At 41.9% G+C, this 26,202-nt stretch overlaps 1 protein-coding gene and 1 long non-coding RNA gene across 3 annotated transcripts in view; one reads left to right on the top strand and one right to left on the bottom strand.

Moving 5' to 3' along the window:
* Window positions 1-11,494: 11,494 nt before the first annotated feature.
* On the bottom strand, window positions 11,495-24,272 carry LOC110366197 (uncharacterized). Of its 2 annotated transcripts, XR_002426368.2 has the most exons (4): window positions 24,045-24,272; window positions 23,713-23,789; window positions 22,294-22,383; window positions 11,495-19,969 (listed from the first exon to the last, which is right to left on the bottom strand). It is a non-coding gene; the product is annotated as an uncharacterized LOC110366197 (long non-coding RNA). The 2 variants fall into 2 exon arrangements; XR_010474789.1 differs by lacking the exon at window positions 11,495-19,969 and having other exon boundaries at window positions 20,178-22,383.
* The window catches only part of SLC25A36 (solute carrier family 25 member 36), a 32,261-nt gene continuing 30,317 nt past the window's right edge, over window positions 24,259-26,202 (top strand). Inside the window, exon 1 of the mRNA XM_065074412.1 lies at window positions 24,259-24,473. Coding sequence (XP_064930484.1) covers window positions 24,433-24,473 — 41 coding nt within the window. The 5' untranslated portion in view covers window positions 24,259-24,432. The remainder of the gene's footprint in view (window positions 24,474-26,202) is intronic.

Raw genomic sequence — 26,202 nt, 5'->3', positions numbered from 1 at the left:
TCCGGAATCCTGTATCTGGGATGCTGTATCTAGAATGCTGTATCTGGGATGCTGTATTTGGGATGCCGTATATAGGATACTGTATCTCAGATGCTATGGCTGGGATGCCCTATCTCGGATTCTGTATCTGGGATGCTGTATCTAGGATGCTGCATCCGGGATGCTGTATCTAGGATGCTGTATCTGGGATGCTTTATCTGGAATCCTGTATCTGGGTGCTGTATCTAGAATGCTGTATCTGGGATGCTGTATCCGGAATCCTGTATCGGGGGTGCTGCATCTAAGATGCAGGTATCTAGGATGCTGTATCTGGGATGCTATATCTGTGATGCTATATCTGTGATGCTATATCTGGTATGCTTTATCTGGGATACCGTATGTGGGATGGTGTATCTAGGATGATGTATGTGGGATGCAATATCTGCGATGCTGTATATAGGATGCTGTATCTAGAATGCTGAATCTGTGATGCTGTTTCTAGGATTCTGAATCTGTGATGCGTTTTCTAAGATGCTGTATCTGGGATGATGTATTTGGGATGCTGTATTTGAGACGCTGTACCTAGCATGCTGTATCCGACATACTGTATCTAGGATGCTGTATTTGGGATACTGTATCTGGGATGGTGTATCTAGAATGCTGTATCTGGCATGCTGTATCTAAGATGCTGTACGTAGGACACTGTATCTGGGGTGCTATATCCAGGATGCTGTATTTAGGATGCTGTATCTAGGATGCTGTATCCAGTATACTATATCTAGGATGGTGTCTATGGCACGCTGTATCCGAGATGCTGTATCTAGGATGCTGTATCTGGTATGCTGTATCCGGTATGCTGTATCTAGGATGCTGTATTTCGGATGCTCTATGGGGGATGCTGTATCTATGATGGTGTATCTGGGATGCTGTATCCGGAATCCTGTATCAGGGATGCTGTATCTAGGATGCGGGTATCTAGGATGCTGTATCTAGGATGATGTATCTAGGATGCTATATCTGGGATGCTAAATCTGGAATGCTTTATCTGGGACACCCTATGTGCAATGCTGTATCTACGATGCTGTATCTGGGATGCTGTCTATGAGATGCTGTGTCTAGGATGCTGTATTTGGGATGCTGTATCTTGGATGCTGAATGTGGTATACTATATCTAGGATGTTGTATTTGAAATGCTGTATTTGAGATGCTGTATCTAGCATGCTGTATCCGGCATAGTGTATCTAGGATGCTGTATTTGGGATACTGTATCCAGGATGCTGTATCTAGGATGCTGTATCTGGGGTGCTGTATCTTGCATGCTGTATCCGGGATGCTATATCTGCGATGCTTTATCTGGGATACCGTATCTGGGATGGTGTATCTAGGATGATGTATGTGGAATGCAATATCTGCGATGCTGTATCTAGAATGCTGAATCTGTGATGCTGTTTCTAGGATTCTGAATCTGTGATGCGTTTTCTAAGATGCTGTATCTGGGATTATGTATTTGAGATGCTGTACCTAGCATGCTGTATCCGACATACTGTATCTAGGATGCTGTATTTGGGATACTGTATCCGTGATGGTGTATCTAGAATGCTGTATCTGGCATGCTGTATCTAAGATGCTTTACGTAGGACACTGTATCTGGGGTGCTGTATCTTGGATGCTGTATCCGGGATGCTATATCTGGGATGCTTTATCTGGGATACTGTATCTGGGATGGTGTATCTAGCATCATGTATGTGGGATGCGATATCTGCGATGCTGTATATAGGATGCTGTACCTAGGATGCTGAATCTGTGATGCTGTTTCTAGGATTCTGAATCTGTGATGCGTTTTTTAAGATGCTGTATCTGAACTGCTGTATTTGGGATGCTGCATCTTGGGTGCTGTATCTAGGATGCTGTATCCGTTATACTATATCTAGGATGTTGTATTTGAAATGCTGTATCTGAGATGCTCTATCTATGATGATGTATCCAGTATGCTGTATCTAGGATGCTGTATCTAGGATGGTGTATCTGGGATGGTGTATCTGGGATGCTGTATCTGGGATGCTGTATCTGGTATGCTGTATCTAGTGTGACGCATATGGAATGCTGTATCCGGGATGCTGTATCCAGGATGCTGTATCTAGAACGCTCTATCTGGGATACTTTATCCGGGATGCTGTATCCGGAATCCCGTACCTAGGATGCTGTATCTAGAATGATGTTACTGTGATGCTGTATTTGGGATGCCGTATCCGGGATGCTGTATATAGGATACTGTATCTTGGATGCTATGGCTGGGATGCTCTATCTCGGATTCTGTATCTGGGATGGTGTATCTACAATGCTGTATCTGGGATGCTGTATCTAGGATGCTGTATCTGGGATGCTTTGTCTGGAATCCTGTATCTGGGTGCTGTATCTAGAATGCTGTATCTGGGATGCTGTATCTAGGATGCTGTATCTAGGATGATGTATCTTGGATGCTATATTTGGGATGCTGTATCTAGGATGGTGTATCAGGGATGCTGTATCTGGAATCCTGTATCGGGGATGCTGCATCTAAGATGCGCGTATCTAGGATGCTGTATCTGGGATGCAATATCTGTGATGCTACATCTGGTATGCTTTATCTGGGATACCGTATGTGGGATGGTGTATCTAGGATGATGTATGTGGGATGCAATATCTGCGATGCTGTATATAGGATGCTGTATCTAGAATGCTGAATCTGTGATGCTGTTTCTAGGATTCTGAATCTGTTATGCATTTTCTAAGATGCTGTATCTGGGATGATGTATTTGGGATGCTGTATTTGAGATGCTGTACCTAGCATGCTGTATCCGACATACTGTATCTAGGATGCTGTATTTGGGATACTGTATCCGTGATGGTGTATCTAGAATGCTGTATCTGGCATGCTGTATCTAAGATGCTGTACGTAGGACACTGTATCTGGGGTGCTACATCCAGGATGCTGTATCCAGGATGCTGTATCTGGCATGCTGTATCTAGGATGCTGTATCCAGTATACTATATCTAGGATGGTGTCTATGGCACGCTGTATCCAAGATGCTGTATCTAGGATGCTGTATCTAGGATGCTGTATGGGGGATGCTGTACCTAGAATGCTGTATCTAGGATGATGTATCTAGGATGCTATATTTGGGATGCTATATCTAGGATGGTGTATCTGGGATGCTGTATCCGGAATCCTGTACCTAGGATGCTGTATCTAGAATGCGGGTATCTAGGATGCTGTATCTGGGATGATGTATCTAGGATGCTATATCGGGGATGCTAAATCTGGGATGCTGTATCTGGGACACCCTATCTGCGATGCTGTACCTACGATGCTGTATCTGGGATGCTGTCTATGAGATGCTGTATATAGGATGCTGTATTTGGGATGCTGTATCTTGGATGCTGTGTCTGGGATGCTGTATGTGGTATACTATATCTAGGATGTTGTATTTGAAATGCTGTATTTGAGATGCTGTATCTAGCATGCTGTATCCGGCATAGTGTATCTAGGATGCTGTATTTGGGATACTGTATCCAGGATGCTGTATCTAGGATGCTGTATCTGGGGTGCTGTATCTTGCATGCTGTATCCGGGATGCTATATCTGCGATGCTTTATCTGGGATACCGTATCTGGGATGGTGTATCTAGGATGATATATGTGGAATGCAATATCTGCGATGCTGTATATAGGATGCTGTATCTAGAATGCTGAATCTGTGATGCTGTTTCTAGGATTCTGAATCTGTGATGCGTTTTCTAAGATGCTGTATCTGGGATGATGTATTTGGGATGCTGTATTTGAGATGCTGTACCTAGCATGCTGTATCCGACATACTGTATCTAGGATGCTGTATTTGGGATACTGTATCCGTGATGGTGTATCTAGAATGCTGTATCTGGCATGCTGTATCTGGCATGCTGTATCTAAGATGCTTTACGTAGGACACTGTATCTGGGGTGCTGTATCTTGGATGCTGTATCCGGGATGCTATATCTGGGATGCTTTATCTGGGATACTGTATCTGGGATGGTGTATCTAGCATCATGTATGTGGGATGCGATATCTGCGATGCTGTATATAGGATGCTGTACCTAGGATGCTGAATCTGTGATGCTGTTTCTAGGATTCTGAATCTGTGATGCGTTTTTTAAGATGCTGTATCTGAACTGCTGTATTTGGGATGCTGCATCTTGGGTGCTGTATCTAGGATGCTGTATCCGTTATACTATATCTAGGATGTTGTATTTGAAATGCTGTATCTGAGATGCTCTATCTAGGATGCTGTATCCAGTATGCTGTATCTAGGATGCTGTATCTAGGATGGTGTATCTGGGATGCTGTATCTAGGATGCTGTATCTAGGATGCTATATCTGCGATGCTTTATCTGGGATACTCTATCTGGGATGGTGTATATAGGATGATGTATGTGGGATGCGATATCTGTGATGCTGTATCTATGATGCTGTATCCAGTATACTATAACTAGGATAGTGTCTATGTGATGCTGTATCTGATATGCTGTATCTAGGATGCTGTATCCGGTATGCTGTATCTAGGATGCTGTATTTCGGATACCATATGCGGGATGCTGTATCTAGGATGCTGTATCTAGGATGGTGAATCTGGGATGCTGTATCTAGAATGCTGTATCTGGGATGCTGTATTTGGCATGCTGTATCTGGGATGCTGTATCTAGTGTGATGTATCCGGGATGCTGTATCTAGGATGTTGTATCCAGGATACTGTACCCAGGGTGCTGCATCCGGAATCCTGTGTCTGGGATGCTGTATCTAGAATGCTGTATCTGGGATGCTGTATTTGTGATGCTGTATCAGGGATGCTGTATCTAGTGTGATGTATATGGTATGCTGTATCCGGGAAGCTGTATCCGGGATTCTGTATCTAGGATAGTGTCCACAGTCTTGTCAAATGGGACGAGGTGGTAAAGAAGGAGATCAGAATAGCCATTGCAGTCAGAACCATAATTACCAATCAGCTGCCATCTGCATGGCCCATGTCATGAGGGGATATTTGAGACAACATTTCACCTGTAGAGGCAAATGAACCAGGCAAATGGGAAGTCTTGTGCACACCTAGCACAAAATCTATATTTGTCTGAAGCATTGCTAGCTTATGCACTGCCTTTTTGTTTTCCTTCCTAATGACTCAAATAAGCTTGGTCAGCATAGGTTATATGGTCCTTTATTTCCTGTGCTGCCATGCATGTTTTTAACTCTTCCATTTGAGAAGCACTTGAGAAACTGAGCTCCATGGTTTAATTAAACAGAATGTGAGTGACTACAGCTGCTTGGGTGGGTGTGGATTTGGACTCTGGCAGACAGTATTGCAGAGAGCTCCCCCAGACTTCTGTGCCTCCACACCTCAATATGCAGTAACCCCGCTGCTGGTGTCCTGCTTACTGCTGTGCTGGGGTTCAGACAAGCCAAACAGTGACACAGTTGGTTGGGACAAGAGTAGGTAAAGCACTTCAACAGCCGGGAACACAAACCAGTCCTAAGCTTCAGAACAGCATCCACAAAATTGCACATCGTTCCTTCATCCCTTTCCTCCTGCTTCCCCCAATAAACGATGAGTTTCATCTAATTCCAGACACTACTAAATATACTTGATGTTTGAAGCTCTGTGTGACATCTGATTATCCTGATGTGAAGCTTACATTGTTTGAGCCAAAATCTCCAGAAAAACATGGGCTGCGTATGAACAGAAGATTTCCAAATAGCCATTATTTGGAAAATGTCTTCCCTGATCCAGATTCCTTTATGACTCACACAACAGGGGTTACATAATTTGTTACTAATATTAGAAACGAACTCTGGGGTTATTTTTTTAATAAGCCCATTTCCATCTTTACATAAACAATAATCTGTTAGACTAGCAGAGAGTGTGTATTTTTGCAGATTCCTCATAGAGCTAATTTTGTGTCTAATCTTTATTCAGCAAAAACAAGTAGCAACTTTCCAAAAGCTACATGGCTGTTAGACCCTCAAGATAAGAGCTGCCTAGTGGTGGTAGTAGTAGCAACAGTACAGAAGTAGTAAATTTTTATTACCTGATGCATCTTGAGTAGCTAGAAGGTCCTGTTATAATACTTTTGTAGCTATCTGCCCAATACATGCCTTGCACACCAGTCTCAGGGGTGGTGTAGGTGTTTCTGGTTGTTTTACTCACGCCAGGGCTGAGAAGCCTTGAAATGTACCATCTTGTGCTTTTAAACAGCCTTCCCCAGCACTGCTGCTAATAACAGAATTGGCTGGTTCTCACCTAATGATTTTTAAAGCATTTAGAAAACACATAATTGCATTATTGCTTTTAAAAGGGCTACAGTTTTCAGCTCTGCCTTGCTGGAAGGCAGCATGAAAGCCTGATATTTGATAAAGCACATCCTTGTCTGCTTCTCATCAAATACACCTCTGCTCCAACAAATCAGTTTTAGGCCTTTTGTACCACGGGTTGGGCTGCTTCCAGGTGAGGCTGAGTTCAAAGGGAGCTCGTAAGCAGAGTTCAAACCTTGGCAAATAGGAACTTGAAAGCAAGATGGAAGACAAGAAAGTGAAACAGGAAATGCACATTACAAGTAAATAACAGCATCATCCCAAGTGACTACATGGATGTCTTTGTGCTGGTTGGGTCTTAGGCATTCAGTACAAGTTGTTGTAGATCTGCTTGCTTTGACAGGAAGCTGCAAGGACCTCGATAACTGGCTGAAAAAGAGATCCTTTCCAGTACAAGTTCTGCTTTGCCTTATCTCAAATTGTTGACACAATTTTCTTCAGAGATGTTGCATGGCAGGTAGGAGGCAGAACACAAAGGCCAAATCCTGCTATGTGTTAAAAGGAGCAGAAGCTTACATTATGGCTTTAATATTACTTCTGGCCTAAACCAGGACTTCCAGATTTCCATTCTGCAATTTTTTGAAAAACTGATTATTCCCCATAACTTCCATGTGCTTTTCCTCGATAAGCTCAAAGATATATCTCCTGCTGAGAAATATACAACCAAACTTCAGAATAAAACATAAGCTTTCCATAGATACAAAATCAAACTCTTAAGGGAATGCACCACACCACAGGGCAATCAAATCCCAGTGCTCGATCTTAATCTTAACTCCATCCATATCAGATTCAGAACACTGCTTGCTTCATCTCTGTTATTTTCCTAAGCAGACCATACAACAATTCTTTCTCTCTTCTCTTTTATTCACAGCAGTGATACTTTCAGCCAAGCTTTTGCCAATGCAGAAGCAAGTACTGGACTTGTTTCGCTCTGCTACCAAGGATATCAGCAGGCTGTTAGTATTAGCAAATCCAAAGTTCAAACAACTGTCTCTATAGCATTATAGTTCTCCCTAAATTCCTTTTTGTTCTTGAAATAAAAAGCTAACCAAAACAAGCCTCTAGCCACTCAATGCAGTGAAGAGTTCTCAGTTTTCTCTCTTTAATTGTTCTCAGGATTTTCAGCTGAGGAAAACACTTTAATATATAATATTTCATACTGGCCACAGCTCCATAAAGCAAGTTCTCTTTGCACTAAAATTTTTAAGTTCTCCCACTGCTTTCCATTAAAAAATACTTTGTCTAGCATAAAAAGCAAACAGTGCAAGAATCATTTGCTAACAGAACATAAACCAACCAAATAAAGTGAAAGTACTCAATGCTCACAAACACCAAACAGAAGCATTAACACAGCACCTTGGGATTCAAGGTCTGACTTTCCATCCATCCACTACTTGACATTTTCTCTCTTCTGTTTATGTTGCAGAGATTATAACCAGAGGCTACCAAACTTTAGCCAAGCTAGCCTCTTCATTGTCATGTGTTCCGTCAATTCTAATGCTTAGAAGTGACTGCGGACTATAAAGCTTCAGGGTTCTCAGCAGAGGTAGTGCTTGCAGAGAAAGACTGCTTTTTAGAAAAGCAGCTTAGCACAGATAGTACATAACAAATGGGCTGTGACCTGATGGCAGTGACAATGTGCAGCAGGAGTGGGGGATAATCTGGAAGAACAAATCAATCTTTTCTCAATGTGCTGCTGAAAAACTTACCAAGCTTGGTACCTTCCTCCTCTGATTTAATACAGGGCTGAACTGTAACTGTACAGTGAGTGTTCCCATGTTGCTGTGTACTCTTCCCCCAAACTGAGGAAGTAACCGACTGATAAAAGTGTGAGTGTCCAACCACCCTTCTGTCCTTCACTCCCTTCCAGCTCAAACTATCCCCATGGAGAATGGGTGGTGAGTCACTGCATAGCCAAAGGCAGCAGTCAAGGAGAAGAACAAAAAGGGGAGGGCAAAAGTCTTGGCTCAACTGTCTTATCTTCTTGGAAGTGCAAGCTGAGTTCCTGTGTTTGATAGGGTTTTAAATATTTCTTGGGAAAGCAGTACCTTTTAACTGAACTTAAGCCTTACGGATTCTGCTGATAAAAATAGTTTTGCACATTCTTAATTCTTCAAAGTACATCTCAACATAACTAATGGTACAGCACTAATCCCCCTCTCCCTTGGCATTCATACCCATCAGAGATTTATTGACAGTATATTTACATTCAGTACTTCACTACAACTTAGCGAAACTCAGACACAGCTCTTTACTATTCCTTACTATTCTGTAAGAATTATAAGAATACTTGCTTTTAGATCTAAACTTCCAAATAACAGACTGGCAGTTTCAATAACACTATTACAGATCACCAAGGCTTGGTTCTGCTAGGTTTATATATATCATAAACTCAGGCACGTGGGATGCTAATGCATGCCTACAAAAATAAAAGTTAAGAAGCTAGTCTTGAATATTCTGCTGAAGGTTTGGAGACATACCTTTAATGCTGATCTATGTGTATGTCTGTCTCTAAGTGCCCACAGTATGTCTCATTCAAAATACATGTTTTATAGGACTTCATGAAAAGGACATCAAACAATAGAAGGAAAGGTAAAAACTGGTTCTCTTTGTTCTAAACCTTCGGGAATAACTCACCAAGCCTTCCCCAAAAAGCATTTGCATAGTTATGGCTTTGGGGTCAGCAGGTGCATTTGAACCACTTCCTTAAAGCTTACTAGTAGGAATAAACTTACTAGGAGGAATATTTTTAAAAGCAAAATGTGAAAAATAGACCAGCACTGAGCTGTTCTCTTCCAGTATAGTCACACACTGATACTACAGTATGCAAACATATCTACTTCCACTACGGACATTAAGTTAAGTAAATTAATGTTACAATAAAATAAAAAGTTCTTGCAGTTATTGAACAGTAACAGTAGAGAGCAGCCACTTCACAGTTTCACTGTGGTTTTCTCCACAGTCTGGATTGTGGCTAACACAGAGTTAAAACAAGGAGTGTGGACAGAGCTCCAGGCACTAGAAAGCCACCTTGCACTGCTAATTTGTTTGGGGACTTCGCAGGAACAGTTTCATCTTCTGTTATAATACATTCATATAAATGGATGTGTCAGACATTAAACAATCTGCACACTTGCTGTAGGCAGTTCCACTTGCAGGGCTCTAAAAGAAATGTTACTACAATGGGACTCCATTTGCTCCAAACCTCACCTCCACCTCTGACTAGACACAGGCACAAGGAGCCGCCTTGCTTTGCATATTTGGAATAATGAGTGAGTCTGGAGGGAGGGACAGACAGGACAAGAAGAAACATCAGTGCGGAGATCGGAAGGCTTTCATTGGGTTAGCATCTACAAAAATGCAGACTGTCCCTTTACTCCTGCCAGAAGACTAGAACAAGAGCTTCTGCCAACCTCTGTACAATCAGTAAGTTCCAGTCTCTAGCAGCATGGACAGGCATTTTTGCCTCAAGGAGGAATGTGAGAGCATCATGTGAATAGGAGTGGTGCAGAGTCCAAAGGGCTCCAGGAGACAAACTGTCAGAGATATGAGAGCCATAGAACCTTGATAAGTTGAAAACATCATTGAAAGGAAAAGGGGTTTGCTTACTAAGGGAAATACGAGAGACAGGGAGCTGTTGTCAGGTATAGCTGCTACAGTTCCAGGCCATGGAAGCATTCAGCGTTGAACCACTTTTTTGAATCCAGCTGGTTTTATCTGAGAGTAGATGCCAAGAAAGGAGGACAGGCAGTGTCAGGCCTCAGCTTATCTGTCCCGTTTCTCTCTGAAATTTTTTGTAAATTTAGAGCCACCTAAAAGCTGTTGTCCTCTTGCATAAGATTTAATAACTACTTTGCTCTTCTGTATGATGAAACTGGAAGTTCACCAGTTAAACTTCCTGCATAGCATCTAATCCTCAGTATTATGTTTTCTTATTTTGTGTGTGTGTGTTACAGCTTCCAAAAATGACACAAAATGGTTATGGCAGCCACTGTAGTGTGTCTTGAGCCAGCTATAGCTTTTTATTTTCCTGCACTTTGGTTCCTATGAGAGCAAGAAGCTTCTAACAATACCAGACCAGCATACCACAAATGGTTGTCCAGCAGAACTGGTCTGGTGGCAGATGGCTCAGCTAGCCTGCACTATGGCATAAGTATTTCACATACTTTGCCAAATGTATATTTCATATAACAATGCCAAACCAATCTTTGGGTGGTAGTTTAATTATTCCAAAGTTAACTGCTTGTTTCCTTCTGAAGTTCATCAGAAACATTTGGCAGCATTAACAACATCATTCCAACCTGCTACTCTGCAGCACTGCTAGTGAGAAGTGAGTGCTACCTCTGCAGGCATCCCCTGGTGCCCACAATGAACTGCTACCGTGGTACTGCAAAAAGGCTGTTTTGGTCTCATTTCTTGAACACCTACCTCCTCAGTAACTAAAGACAAGTAACCAAGCATTCTGGTGGTGATTTGAAAGCCTCTCATCAGCCTCGACTACTTCAGCCCTGATGGAGACACGGACTTGACTAACTGTGATGTATGACATCACACTTGCCTGATGACACTCCTGCTTTTAGAGAGCCTGGGGTTAAAAGCTGCTGGGCAAGACTTTTGTGGCAATGTCAACATCAGTTTCATGTAGGTCCCTCTGCCTGAATCTAGATGGTTTAGCATCTCACCAACACACATTAGGACAGGCAGCAAGGTGGCTACAGTTCAGCTCAGTCAAGATGGAAGCACACTGTTTGGTATAATGAAATATCTAACAAGAATCACAGTGGTGTTCCCTCAGCCACTAGATTTTACTAACTACCCACTGTGCCACTTTCCCTCTGTATATATAACACAAAGACTGCAGGAGCTTGTTTCTGTTCTGGGCCTTGCCCCAGTTACCTGTGATTGAAAACTGAAGAACTACTTCACAATTTATGTGGGGTGATAGCACACATATTGGAAACTGAAGGTGGTGACAAACCCAGCAGCCAGTCTGTGGAGAGGTGTTATGCAGGAGCAAGCTGTGTGCTGTCACTGGCATTCTCTGTTCTCTCTACACACAAAAATACAAAGTAATTTTGAAAGCAAAGAGCTAGTTTCTCCTACTGCCCCTATAAATTTTGATCATTTAGTTGGCCTTCAGAGTATAGTTGGGTGTTCCCTGATTGGCCTGCCTGTCACTCTGCCCAGTGCCCAAGGGTACTGCTGACTGGAATCACAGTACTGCTGAATAAAGTTTCTTCCCTCTACTTGAAGCTACAGCAAGCAAGCAGGAACCTGGCTGGTGACTCTTCTCTACCTTCCCACCTCTGCTGCTCTTCTGTGCTCTGACTGATGTAAGGGAGAAAAGAAGGCCCCAACAAATCAACAATGAAACCATCCTCATATTCAGCTGATCCTGAAGGCTCAGCACAGCAGTAGATCTAATCTCATTTTGCAGAGCTTTTCAGTGCTACAGCAAGTGAGGGAGGAAAAGAACATGGCATCTCTTCCCGCACTAGACTTTTCTAGGTGGTGATGGCAGCAAGGTACTGTTGGTTATGGGGAGAAGGAGGAAGGTGGAACAGCAACCTCCAGTTTGGGAAAGAGACCACACGCACAAGTCATACAATATTCTTGAATTCAGACTGCTGACAGGAATAATCTCCAAGTACTTCTTCAATATTTACAGCTTTATAAACTTAATTGCAAGAAAATCACTATTATAATCAGAAAGTTAACACAAAAACAACCAACCATCCATACAATCCAAGTGAATTTATGTATAAATCCAGACATCTCTGTATGAATAGCCTTTGGTATCATTCACTCAGCCTTATTCCTGACTGTAGCTCTGTACACAAACCTCTCTCTTGGTTGTGGAAACATATGTGGCTCCATCTGTCTCACAGCTGGCTATGCCTTCTTGCAGAATAATCGTGGAGTATGAAAAAAAAAAAACAATGTAAGAAATCACCATCAACTATCAGAGAGTGTTGCGTTTTGGCTCACTTTTCTAATAAGATGCCTGTGAATTTTCTGAGCTATAGCCAAATGATCACATCTGTTGTGGAGCAGAGCACAAGCACATAAAGCTCTTCATGTAATTCTCTCTCATCTACCAGCCCAAGACTACAGGCCCTTAGAACCAGAAGAGCCAACCTACTCTCTAGTTTTGAGGACAAACTCACTGCCAAATCACTTCTCAACCGATGTTCTGATTTAGCATATACTTTATCTGTTAAACAAGAGCCTCAGTGATGGTACCTCTGACTACTGGAGGCATCATCATCTGGGGCCTATAAAACAAGGCTGGGAAAAAAAATATCCCCTTTGTCCTGGAAGAAGTTACACACCACAAAACCACATCTGAAAAAGGTGACGATGTGGTACTTAACAAGTCTATTGAATTACAAGGCAGAGGAGGGAAAAAAGTATATTGACATGAAACAGCCTCAACGATAAAGGTCGATGGATAAATATTGTAGTTTCACCCCACAGAAGAAATTATCAGTTGACACTTAGGAGATAGCAAGCCTAGGTTCCATAGGAGATTAGGATGCTTAGGTTCCATTTAGAGTCTGAGGAACTGGAAATGACACATTTCTTGAGGTTTGCACAGTTTCATACAAATGGAAGTTTTTCCCTCACACATCACAACCCATTTTCATTCTGAATGTTGAAGTCATGCTGATATAATTGGAATGAACCATGGAAAGTGAAGGAGATGGAAAAAAAACACTGCTTTCTGTAAAGCAGGCTTGAACATTGAGGTTTTCACTCAAAATCTACATTCCGCTTTCTACAAAACAACTTTGAACACTGGAGGTTTCACTGGCCCCATCTGGGATACACTGGATATAAACAAATGATTTGGCAGCTTTATGTAAAGCTAAATTCACAGTCCCATTGAAGAAAGGAAAAGGTTATTGCACTGGAAGCAGCTTGATGTTTATCCTGTTTTAATTGATGTCTCCATTATCTGAGCTCTCAAAAAGACTACAAAATCAAACATCACAGTACTTTTTTCTGACTTCCCTAATCTCTCCCTGTCCAGACTGATTTATTGATTTCAGTTGAAGATTAGCCAACACTGAACTATAGCTGATTACATTTAGTATGCATTAGATTCCACATAGAGTCTGAGGAACTGGAAGGGTCACATTGTTTGAGAATTGCTCAGTTTCATTCAAACTCAAGTATCTCATTCCCACACATGCATCACCTCCAATTCAGTGTGAGAAGTCACTCGGTATAGCCACTGTTTGATGCCTGGTCAAAGACAATTAAGGTCAATTGAGTCAAGTCTCTGTTGAGATAGCAATCCAAATTCCAAATGTTGAAGTTCTCAGAAACTGTAGTCAAAATAGTGGATATGTTTATGTGACCTGGTGAAATACAAGGCTGTCTTCTGTTCAGCTGGGGTTTTGTTTGTTGTTTGTTTTTTTACAGACTGCTGCATATTATTGACAGAATGGTACATGCCCCTTTGCAGCATTATACACCAGTGTTGTTTAAACATGTATGAGCAACATACTGCTTAAGCAATAATTTTGTTTCTTCTAAGCAGTGACAAAAATGAGGAAAAAAAATCTATATTTCTAAGTTATTTTTCTAATAATTTTTTTGCAGAACTAGGCTGAGATTGAAAGAATAACTTTTACAGCCAGCCATCCTGATGTCACAAGCAGAATCAAGGATGTTTCTGAAAAGACATCAGCAATTGGCACTGCTGAAAAATTCTTCATGCACAAAGGTTTTCAGGATACATTTATAATCTGATTTTGAAAACACAGTTCCTCCTTTTAGAAAATCTCACTAATGAGTACAAGCAGGAGAATGCAAAAAATGCAAGAGAACAGTTTTCAATGAGTATATGTTAATGTTTGCCATGATGTATCAAGAACCCTTTGTTAGTTCCTCTATATGCTGTCTAGCAAAAGAAACAGAAAAAGCCAAGTGTATCTTCATTCACTGGCAATCCAGCAGTTTTCATGATTCATTTTCTATAGGTGTTCATTACGTTTATAGAAGAAAGTTGGACATGCATAGTACAATTTATTTGCTGTTCTATGAAAATCTTGAAGGAAAAGTATCAGCATATCCTCAGATTTCCAGTCCTTTCTAATACCTAAGTCACAGAAGACAGTGTCTCGGACTCACTTTAGGATGGCATTCCTAAAGGCGAATCACACAATTAGGAAAAAAATTCCCATCTGTTCACACTAAATATAAATTAGGTGAAACTGAAAGTCTCACTTCTAACATTGAACGTATGTTCAGACATCAGGATTCCCACCCTCTGCCCCCTCAGCAATTTAAATATATATCGCCGCAACTGGTTTTAGTAACTCTCTTATATAGTATGGAAGGACTGTTTCCTGTAAATGCCATGTACCTTTTTTCTCATCATGCTCACTAGTGTATTTTGAACTTCTTTTCATACATATATTTCGAAGGTGGCTTGGACATACTCTTTGTGAGGGTTCCATCAGTAGTTCTTCTGTAAGGTCTCAGCCTGATAATCACAGGGGAGTTGGATTATGACCTAGAGGGGTTTGTTGTTGTTTAAACGACAAGCAGTGTTTTTACCGTGATAAATCCTTGTTACTTATTGAGCTCTGAGAATAATACATTCTTAAATTAAGTGTATGTTTACCTTAAGAAAGCAGTAGGTATCATAACCTTAGATCCATTTCACCATTAACCTGCTATTCTGGAAATAACTGTTGCATAATGGACAGTAACTTTTCCTCTAAACACATGAATTCAAGTTACACAGCAAATCTCCCATCAGACTCCATTTCATTTAAAAACATGGCTAAATATCTCAGTGCTTCAACCCTGTGTTCTAGTCTGGGTACAACACAGCAACACACAAGGAATGAAGCTTCTATCAAAATATCCTCAGAGCTTAAAGGACAACAGGAAACAAAGTCAGTCCTGTTCTACACAGCTGGATTTAGGAACATTTGAATTCTATTTGGAGACCCTTGGAGCACATGTGTGTTACATAATCACACACAGACTTGGCTTTGTGAACAGTGATAAAGTGCTGCTTTGCTCACGTGGCAAACTAAAATTAAGACAAGATTCAAATAAAACTGGAAGAATGTTGTGGGGAAAAATAAAGAGCATATTCTTAGTCAGAAATTCTTGTCTTTTGAGAGATGGAAATTGAAAAATATGATTTTTAAAAAGAGAGATGTACAATTTCATAGTATTATTAAAAATAGAGGGTTTGAAATGTAGGTCACCAATCATGTTGAGTTATACAGAATTCCTATTTCATTTATGGGGAGAAATACATCCTGTTAAACATGCATTTTATCATGAAATCAAGACAATCAAAGCAATTTCCTCATCACTTTATGTCACAGATAAAAACTAAATATAGCTCATTCTACCACAGTTAAAACAACCTAATTCCAAATCCAGACTTGAAATTTGTCAAAACCCCCTCCATCAGATCTCACTGGTATCACATCACAAAAAACACTGCTGTTTTCACAGGGCTGGTAAGACCATATTCATGCAAGCCACAATTTCACCAAGGCTGAGACTTTATAGTATGGTATGAATGCAACTACTTGAGGTTCATTGTGTCTAAATTTACAAAAACGTGCAAAAGATTTTCCAGAGTAGTCTCATAGAACTAGGGGAATATAAGTTATTTGATTGGATTGTGTTTCAATAGAAAGCAAGAGGTTAAAGAAAAAGTAAGTTTGTGTTCCATAGAAGAGGAAATAACATCTCTGAGAAAGGAGGAGTAGTTGGGACTTTGTGTTTGGGACTGTGTTGTATCCCCAGAATTTACATGAGCCTATGTGTGCTATATAAACTCCAGAACAAGTGGGGGTTTCATCTGTTTGACCTGATGCCCTGTTCCAGACCTACCACTAATTACTCATCATAATCTCACTCAGATGTTCTCAAAGGTCAAGTAAATGAGTATCCCATGAAGTCTTGAATAAAATAGGTCAACTTGAAAGTTTCTTTTTTGTTTCTTTTATTTTCTTTTTTTTTTTGTGCACACTGTTAAACATCTTTTATACTGGCACTGGTTACACTGTAAGCAGGTTCTCTCAATTTCTTGTGAGTTTTCCTAGGCAAAGGAGTAATTCCCACAGGTTGTTCAGGGGCAGGAAATCAACTACAATCTGACAACCTATCAGCCTTTTTAAATTAAACAAACAAACAAAAAGCAAAACCATAAACAACAAACCTTGTTTCTTTGTTTCCTGCCCCCACCCACCCCATGTCTGGAAGTAAATTAAGAGACCATCAGAAGAATCTGGAACATGACAAGCCATTTCCATAGCCCACAGAAAATAAGAAAGGCTTCATATATTTAAAATTAAATTTGAAAAAAAATATTTGCCTCATTAGGATAAACAACTTATTAAGAATGCTCAACATCCTCCGTTTGTAGCTTCAGCTAATCTAACAGTTTTCATTTTAGCTATGGTTGCTATGCTTCAAAATTGAGGCTCTGAGCTTTGTGTCGTATGCATAACGTCCAGGGTACGACCCAGGAAACAAAAACTATACTGTAGAGCTACGTACCAAAACTGAAAATGCATTATCTCTTGAAAAAAAGAAAAGAAACAAAAAAACCCAAAAAACAACAAAACAAAGCCTCCTTGCAATACTTCCTCAACTGATTCATGAGCAATAAGGAAGCTGAGCAGCTTAGCTCCCTAATGTACACCTGAGTCAGCAAATTCCTTGTCCATGCTTCAACAAGCTAGAGAAGTAATATCTCCTCCAGTTAGAAATTAATTATTAAGCCACATTTATCAAATGAGAGCAGCAAGGTGGCTGACTCCTTAGGCAACTGTTAGTGTCCTGAAAACACCCCTGTAATCTTGCTGCACACCTAAAATGGTTGGATTTGCTCAGTTGTCCAGATTAGGCTGCTTACATTACAGGCCAACACACCACAGAAATCAACAGGTGCAGCTGTGATCCCTCCTCTCCACTTGCATCCAGACTCTTCCAACAAACAACAGTGAGGAGCTGTAATTCACCACACCATTACTAAGCTCCCTGGTTTTATTACTCCAGCTGTGCAAAAATCTATGGAGTCACATATTCACCTTTTCTAAATGAGTTGCTCTTCCTTATTACTTTCAAAGAAAATCTGCAGAGGTTCTGCTTCATTCTACTAGGGAGTGAGTAAATTTCTCAAATCTTTGAAAATTTTCATGAGGAAACTCATTTCCAATCCATGGAATGTTGTTTACATACTGTTCATAAAGTAAGCTAAGGACAGAAGCCTGTGCTTTAGATATGGGCTAAAACAGAATTGGATGATGGATCCGCATCTTTCAAAAGACAGCATAACCTACCCAGCTTCTCAATTTGAGACTCATCAGAGCACAGGGTGCACACAGTACTTTCAACCTTCCATTCCAAACCCCAGGTGCTGCAGAAAACCACATCATGGACTATCACTTTTTCTCAACCTGAATTTATTCATGCCCTCTGGTAACACTGCTAATATTGACCTTCAGCTTATGCAGTATTTTACTTTTCTGGTCCCTGTAGTTTACTCCCTTGGTGTCTTTATAGGCAATCATATCTTGTTTTAGCCTTTATTTACCCAGCCCAAACAAACCAAATCTTTTAAGTGTTCTCTGATATGATAAGCCATCCATTTTCCAGATAATCTCAGTGGCTGTTCTGTACATGTGATTTGGTTTGAATACACTTGTCCTGAAAACTGACAGCCTAAGTCATGCAAAGTGTTCTTCACAGCTCTCACAAGGGCTACATACAATACAATTAACTGCTTCCTTTTCTCTCTTGTAAGTATCTGGATGGTCCCAATTCTAAAATTCAATTTTCAGCACTTAGGGCTTATATTCTCCCTAACAAACACCTCCAGGTATTGATGTGACCTATCCAGTTTTCACCCTCTGTTTGCAAATCATCTTGCCTTCTATTCTTTTTCAGTCATACAAACATAATGCCCCTCTCCAAGTCCTTATTTTCATCCTATTGACACTCTCAGCTAAACATCTGACTTGTCTCATTCTACTTCATTGTTGGTGACATGGATTCAAAATATAGATTCACATAGAGATTGATACAAGAGTATTAATAAGATCACTGCCTTTAAAAAAAAATTCTCAAAGTGTCAGCTTTTGCTAGAATGGAGTCAAGATCCTCCAACTATTGCACTTTACACAAATTCATTATTACCATTTCAAAAGAGCAGTACACTCATTAACTTTCAGATTCAGTACACTGAGCTAAAAACATTCATTGTAATGTCTTGCTATGATTCCAGATCCTCAATCATATCCAAAAAATCCTCAATACACCCAACTCCTGGGAACAAAAAACCTCATTCCATCATTTATGTTGACAGTGTTTTTTTCACTGAAGTCTGAGTTCCTTAAGTCAGAAAATGAATTATGTGTAAGACAATCTTTAGATTTTGGGTTTTATCTAAAGTTCTTTTCCCTTCACTGAAAAGCTCTCTGAACACATTAGCATTGTATTCGAAAGTGAAAGAACAACCATGGCCTCCCCCCCCATTTTGAATAGTTTATGGAAACAAGCTAGATAAAACACCAGGAACACGGTATTTTAAAAAATGTTGAACAAGAAACAAACAAACCCTGTCTTGATCTCATCTACCATGTAATAAACTCATCCAGTTTCTTCCCAGAGGCTTACTTTACATCTGGATTTAACCCTTCTGCCAGGTCTTCATTAGCAGCAATGAAGCAGTCCAGTTTATCAGCGTCATTAATAAGCACTAGGTAAAGCCTTGTTCCTCAGCCAGGAACTTACAGAGAAAGTATTGCTGGCTATTTAAGGAGCTGTACTTCAACCCCTCACCGATGTTGAATCAAATGACTTTTAAAAATACCCTTTGCAGAACACAGAAATTAATATGAAAACAGGAAGCCTTAATCACCAACTACTCATTTACCAAAGCACAAAACTTGTGATCTAAAGTCTCCTTTCTGACTTCCCTAGGAAAATAGCTCACTGTTTTCCCCTTGGAGTAACATCGCACTCATGCTTTGTTGCAGCCAAGTCCTAGGACTTTATCTCAAAGTACTTACAACAAGGCCTGATCAGAGCTGCAGCTGACCCTGCAATGCCAGCTGCCCTCAGTCATTCCCACTTTCCTTCCTCCTACCAGTTTCCTCATTTGACTTTTAGGTAACTTCTGGTGTTTGGCATTTTATCACACAGAACCTTCTACAGTCTCTGCCCCCTTGCCTGCTAAACTGTCTCCTGAACCTCTCAGTTCTCTTTGATGTAGGACTCTGAGACTTTCCCCCTAACTTAGGGTGAACGCTTCCCCCCCCCCCCCTGCAAAAGGAACAAATCAGTTTTTAAGTTCTGATACAAAAGTGATAAATCCTTTGTAGATGTTGATGAAACCAGGCCTACTGCTCAAACAGACCTTGATGGAAAAATCTTGAACGCGATTCTTGTCTTTCATCTTCTCATAATTAATCAAGCTTGTAATTCTTACCTTGTGCTTTGTAATTCTTCACTTCATAGCTGACTACTATTCACTTAAAACGCATTGGCACCGAAGCAGGAAGGCAGCTGTTAAATATGCAGGTGATAAACACGAAGAGACCTCATCAGCTCAAGGGACCACTGAAAACTGCCGGGACAGAAAAATCCATTCCTAACTTGCACACAAAGGCTGGGCAAGAAAACAAGCTGGTTTTTTTCACCACCCAGACAGTGAAAATAGATTTGAATGTATCTAAACCTTCAGCCCATTTTAGTTTTCACTGGTGCATACCTTCATATGGAAACTTCAAACCCAGTATCTGTGGTAGCGCTTCAGTGACAGACACTGTGTAACTCTGTAGTAACTCTGGCTCTGCAACAGAGCAGCTACAGGTGCAAGCCCTAGTAATCTGCACCTTTCAGCAGGCACGTGCTGCCTCCGCTCCCACCCTGCTCCCCATGCACTGCATGATACACTCAATCTTATTCTTTCTGAAAGAAATAAAGGAGAACTGCATATATTCTCAGAATAGCCCACACCAACTGCAATTACACAAAGTATTACTTTGTGAAGTTTTAAGAAAATATGCTACGTTCTACCAAATGAAAAGTGATCTGATAATTTCTCAAATCATGAGAGTTGAGTTCCCAGAAATTAAAAAAATACTTTAAAAGGACAACATGAAGTTAGTGGCCACAATTTTTTTAATAGCCTAAATTCATTCTTTTATATGCTTTTGGAGTGATAGGAAGACTAAAGGAACTGAAAAAACACAACTTCCTAGGCTTGAATTCTGAGTATTCATAATTTTTAATTCTACACATCTTATCATTCCTGAATATGTACATTTAAATGAAATACTTTAAGACATCTCTGGCCTTTCATGGTGACTGGAGAGAAACAGAGCACACTGGCCAGGATCGTCATTTGAAGAAGGCATAAAAGAGATTAGGAAACAGTAGTTCCTAAGAAAAAGAAGAGCAGCATACCACAAGTGTGCCTCTTGCTGTGTTTTGAGAAACTTCTGCAGGTTACCTTGGTCAAGAGAAACGGCTTTCTTCCATCCCACTACTTGGCATCTCAGGGCCAGCTAATTGAAAACACACCTTGTCATTCACGAGGCCTTTAAAGGACAGCTGCCTCTGCCTCCAGCTCACAGAAGCACCACAGCTGTACACCTGTTGACACAAGGGCCACTGAGCCAAGGCCTTTGGTGAGCTCTGCGCCCCTGTCTACCCTTCCTCATCGTCAGTTGTTTTTTTCTCCAAGACCGAAGGTTCCTAGTTATGTTTTGATTCCCCCTAGAACACATTTCCTTCTCTCCACATAAGGATGTAATACATACATCCATTACAGCATATCAAGAAATAATTTTATCCCACAGCAGAAGAATTTCGTAGAAGGAGAAAGTGGATTAAAACAGTTCAGAATCAAAATTCCCAACTGACTGAACTTTGTCCTCACATTTCTTGCAGGGAGAAAATATATTTCTGTGAGCTTACTCAGGAAAGAGAGTAATGTATCACTTAGATAAACACAGCATCTAAGAATGTTGAATATTTTAAAATAGGTTGTTTAGTACAAATACTACTTCAGATAAATTGTTTTCTATTGTTTTATGAGGGTTAACCTTGGCACTGGCAAAAGATAACAAAAGTTTGTTTAAAGAACCCTAAACAGCAAACAAAGACATGACTACACTAAATCCACGTTCCAAGTGTGGAGTTATGTTCTTGTTTCCTGTATATTTTAAACTTCTGTAATGTGGTCATATAAATATTAGGAAAAGAGAAGGTCATTATAAACCTAATAATAAGAGCAAGAATCCAACACAGTAGTTCAGAATGGAAAGACAAAATGCAATTTTCAGAAAAGCCATCGAAAAACAGCAGAAGTAGTTCTGCTGCATAGGAAAAATATATTATCCTACCTTAAGGGGCCATAAAAGAGAGGAAAAAATGGCTGTATAAGGAAGGGTGGAAAAGGTTTTTCGTATTGTTCTTTTTTACACAGAAAGCCACTGATGAAATTCAAGAAATGGTGTTCTCTGTTCAAAGACTACAAGAGGACAAGTACAGCACGTGCTGTGTGGATGATATCCTGAGAAAAAAATCAGAGCTAGAAAACATAGAAACGATGGCTTAATTTCTTGTCACACATTTTTCTCCTTATGGAGCTCTGTTGAGTCCTCTTACACATCTTAGTTACAGCAAGCAGACAGGAAAAGTCTAAAGTCCAACAATACACACTTAAAAAAAAATTTCTGAACAATCAAGAGGTAAGAGTAACAAAGGATTTAGCAGGAGAGTTACTCAGGCTTTGCAATTAAATGATGGGGAAAAGAAAGAATCTTACAAGCACTCAGATGAGTAAGATCGTTTGAAAATGGGACATCATGCCATCTGGATGGTTTTATTTATGTTCTGGGCACTCATGTGCGATCCCATGTGGCATTTCCTCACCACACTTACCTCTCCCCCATGGGTGAAAGACAAAACGTGCTGTAAGAGTCCATGTCCATCAAGCATTATGGGATATGTATTTCAGCCAAGAAGTCCAGCCTAGCAAGGAAAACAGAAGATAAATAGCGTTAAAGACATCACTCAAGAAATGCTGCAATGTCATTTTGAATCAGAGTGTTTCAGACTCCGAATAAAAACTGAAAATATTTCAGTTTGGGCCTTTTTAATATTTCATTTGAATATTTAAATTTTCAATAAGACAACACAATTTTTTAAAACTACAAAGCATACAATAATACAGCTAAAATATTTCAATAGGTCCTGTTCTTACTATTCAATAAGCATTTCACAAAAATAATCAAATTACAGTTTTATTTGTCACAGTGCAAGCCATAAGCGTCACATGAAGGTCATAGCTCCCAGATTATGAATTCACCTACACAGAAACAGAATAAAGCAGAGCCTATGTCTGGTATTTAATCTTCTTTTGAGTTTATTGGGACATGTGCTCTCTGAATGGCATAACACGGCCTGCAGAAAACTCATCATCTGTTCTCTCTTAAGCTGCTGAGGGAACAGGAAAAAATTTGGACTTATGACCAAAAACTAAGTATTTGGCATATGACTCTTCATCTTTCACGCATCATTTAATAAAATCTTGGCCAAAGTTTTCCAGTACTCTCCGGATAATTTATCTGTTTAAATTAACCTGAATATATCTACTCTTTCCTGTGTGACATCTTGTGACAAGCTACACGTGATCCTTTCTCACTTTTTGAACGTTAAGTTTAACAAGTCCCACACTAAACATACTACAGGCTTCGAAAGTCTTGCCTGCCTGTCTGTTTTGGAATTATTTTCACTCATTTGTTCGCTAGTTTCACCTACACACAGTGGTGGAATAGCAATGAAGAATACTGCAAAATCATTGTCCTCATTTTGCTTGTCCCAGTTCACTGTAACTACGTTTTCCCCCAGCATCTCCACATCTCACAGGTTTCTCCAAGCCTTCTCCCACCAAACCGCCTCCTCAATTCTGACAAGCCTTACACCATTCCACCCTACATGTCTCGTTTGTGTTCCACATCAGCTCACCTTCTCGGAGTAGAGGGGTTTTTTTCTTTTAAGAAGTGACTGCTCCAAAATGCACGCTTGTTTTGTTAGTACAGAGATTCAAAATCTTGGTGCTATTGTGAGACAGCTCTTTATATTTTGGAAGAATTCTGTATTTATCATGTGGACATTCATGAAGATTTTAGCTAGTCATTTATTCACCTTCCAGTGCTTGGATTGTCATAGTATTGACTTGAACAACGATTTTATAGACAAAGCCAAGACTTTCACAGTGTAGCGTTATTTATCTTCTGTTACCTATGTATTTTTGAAGAAAAACAAGACAAAAGTCACCCAATGAGTCCTGATACTCACTTAAGAACAGCTCCCAACAAGCCTGTGCTTGGGTGTCTCTCTGGGAAGATGCATTGCCCAGTAGCTGAGGATATAACCTATAGTGCAAAAGTGAGAGGAAACAATAACTAGCACATGCTTTGCCAATGCTACTGCTTTTGGATGCTGAGGGCACGGGAGTAACTCTTTCATCTCTCTCTTCCCCGTGTTTTCTGCGGCCAATGCAGGACCTGCCCTTAGGGCCAGCACACGCCTCAGGAGAGTAACCAGCAGCTGCAGCAGGCTGTAGGCCTCGGAGAACTGCACATAAGGCCCCCTCCAGGAAGCAAGGGAAAAGGAGGGGAGGCACTCACAGCAGGAACCCAGGGACACCCGCCACACACCGCAGCACCGAGCCCGCCCCAGCCGCTCCACTCGGCGCAGCGCCCGCCTCAGAACAGCCGGGAATGGGCTCCCCGCCCGGCTTATGAGGCGGAGCGCGCCTGTGACGTCACAGAGCTCCAACCAATAGCGAGCTCTGTTTACTCCGAGGAAGGCTCATACATATTCACACGGGAGGCTCTCGCGCCCGGCCGTTGCCGCAGCGGCTTCGGGTGGGGGGCGGAGCCAGGCCGCGCGCCCCGCCCCTCCCCGCCCCGCGCCGCAGGAAGCCGCGCGGCCGTGCTGCGTATTTATGCGGAACCGTGCGCGGGGCGGAAGCGCCCGGGAGCTCCGTCTGCAGCCCGGGTGCTGGCGGCGAGGATGAGCCAGAGGGACACGCTGGTGCACCTCTTCGCTGGCGGGTACGTACAGCCGCCGCCCGGCGGGGCAGCGGGCACGGTACCCGCCCTGGCCCGTCCGCGCGGGCGGCCAGGCAGGGCCGTCCACCCCGCTCTGTTCCTTCCCCTCGGGCTCCGCCGCCCCAGCGGAGCGGAGCGGGGCGCTGTGTGGTGGGTGCAGCCCTGCAGTTCTCTCCGCACTTGTCTCTGTAACCCTGGCAGTGGCTCCTGCGGTGATTTCCAGCGGGGATCCCGCCCCGCCGCGGCCTGGCTGGGAGCTCGGCCTGGAGCGGTCACCCGGTGGCGGCGCAGGGGCTCCGCTGCGGCGGGAGAGCTGTACAGGCGCTGCGAGGGGTCGTTGCCCCTTCTCCGTGCCTGACAGGGTACGAGGGTGAGGATCATTGCTGGGGTGAGGGGCCTGTCCGCTCCCCCGAGCCCCTTCTGGGCCTGTCCTGTGGTTGCATTTTCCGTGCCGAGCCCTGGCTGCCCGGACGGGCGACCCCTGGCCTCGGCGGGAGCCTGGGCACGCCGTGCCCGTGTGCCGCCTGCCGAGCCCGGCCCCGGGGTTGCGTTTTGCCGTGGGCGGCGTGAGTGATACGTGGGCCCTTGGGCGAAACGGGTGAAGGTTTACCTTTAAAACAGCCGCTTCCCTCTGATCGCTCTTCCAGGAGTTTGTCCCGTATCAGGCGTTTCCGTAGAGGAACACAAGCCCCTGTGCACGGTCTCCCCCGCTGGGTTGGAGAGACTGCCCGAACATGCCTGCCGGTGTCAAAGGGCCACCGTGTTACTTGAGTGCATTTCAACACTCCGCTATGTCCTGCTTTTAGGTGTGGGGCTTGACGTGAGCCCGCAGCTTTCTGCACACAAAGACAGAATAATTATAGGAAAGAATACAGCTAGAGGTAGAGTTGGGGCTCTCGTAGCCTTGGTTAGGTTTTTGTGGTGAGTCTTGCATCTTTCCAGGTCTTTGTGCATCTTTTTAAAGCTTTGTAATGCTTGGGATGTTTGCAGTTACACAGTCTGTGGTCTCTAGGGGTAAAACGGGAGCAGCACCTAGCCGAAAAGAGAAATCTGGGGATCCTGTTTGGCTTAATGATTAAAGTGCATTTGAGTAGTGAGCATGGCTATACAGAATAGGAAAAGGGACAGACTAAGAACATACTTTTCATCTGAAGACAAAGCTTGAAGCTCAGATTTCCATTTGTACTCGTTGACTCTGGACTGGGGTGATTGAGGAGGAAGAAGAACTTGGTGTTTACTCTGGCAGGTCTGGGTGAGTTGGATACACATGAGCACATTCTCTGCTTCCAGCCCTGTTACATGCCTGATTCAGTGCTTCTGTGGGTGCTATTTCACCCCCCTGTTTTCTGGAACTCATCTTTAAGAGGAAAGCGATTATGCAGCAGGAGGCCCAAGATGTGGTGGTGCACACTTTTTTCTTCAGCATTCACATCCTTGTAAATGTTCAGAAAAGCAGTAGAAGGAGCATTGCCTTATTGTAGCACTAACTTAGATCTGCAAAGGGGAGATTAATAATTGGCTTAATGATTAAAGTGCATTTGAGTAGTGAGCATGGCTATACAGAATAGGAAGAGGGACAGACTAAGAACATACTTTTCATCTGAAGACAAAGCTTCAAAGCTTCAAAGGGGAGATTACTAGGCAGAATAATGCATGATGGTAGGGAGAGGTTTATAAACCTGAAACTTAAGACCAGATGAAGATTGCTCAGCTCAACTCTTTCATTCCTGTT

Source organism: Columba livia, chromosome 9 (assembly GCF_036013475.1).
Source record: "Columba livia isolate bColLiv1 breed racing homer chromosome 9, bColLiv1.pat.W.v2, whole genome shotgun sequence".
Classification (NCBI taxonomy): domain Eukaryota; kingdom Metazoa; phylum Chordata; class Aves; order Columbiformes; family Columbidae; genus Columba; species Columba livia.
The sequence above is the reverse complement of the archived record's forward strand: the minus strand, read 5'-3'. Positions and strand labels throughout refer to the sequence as shown.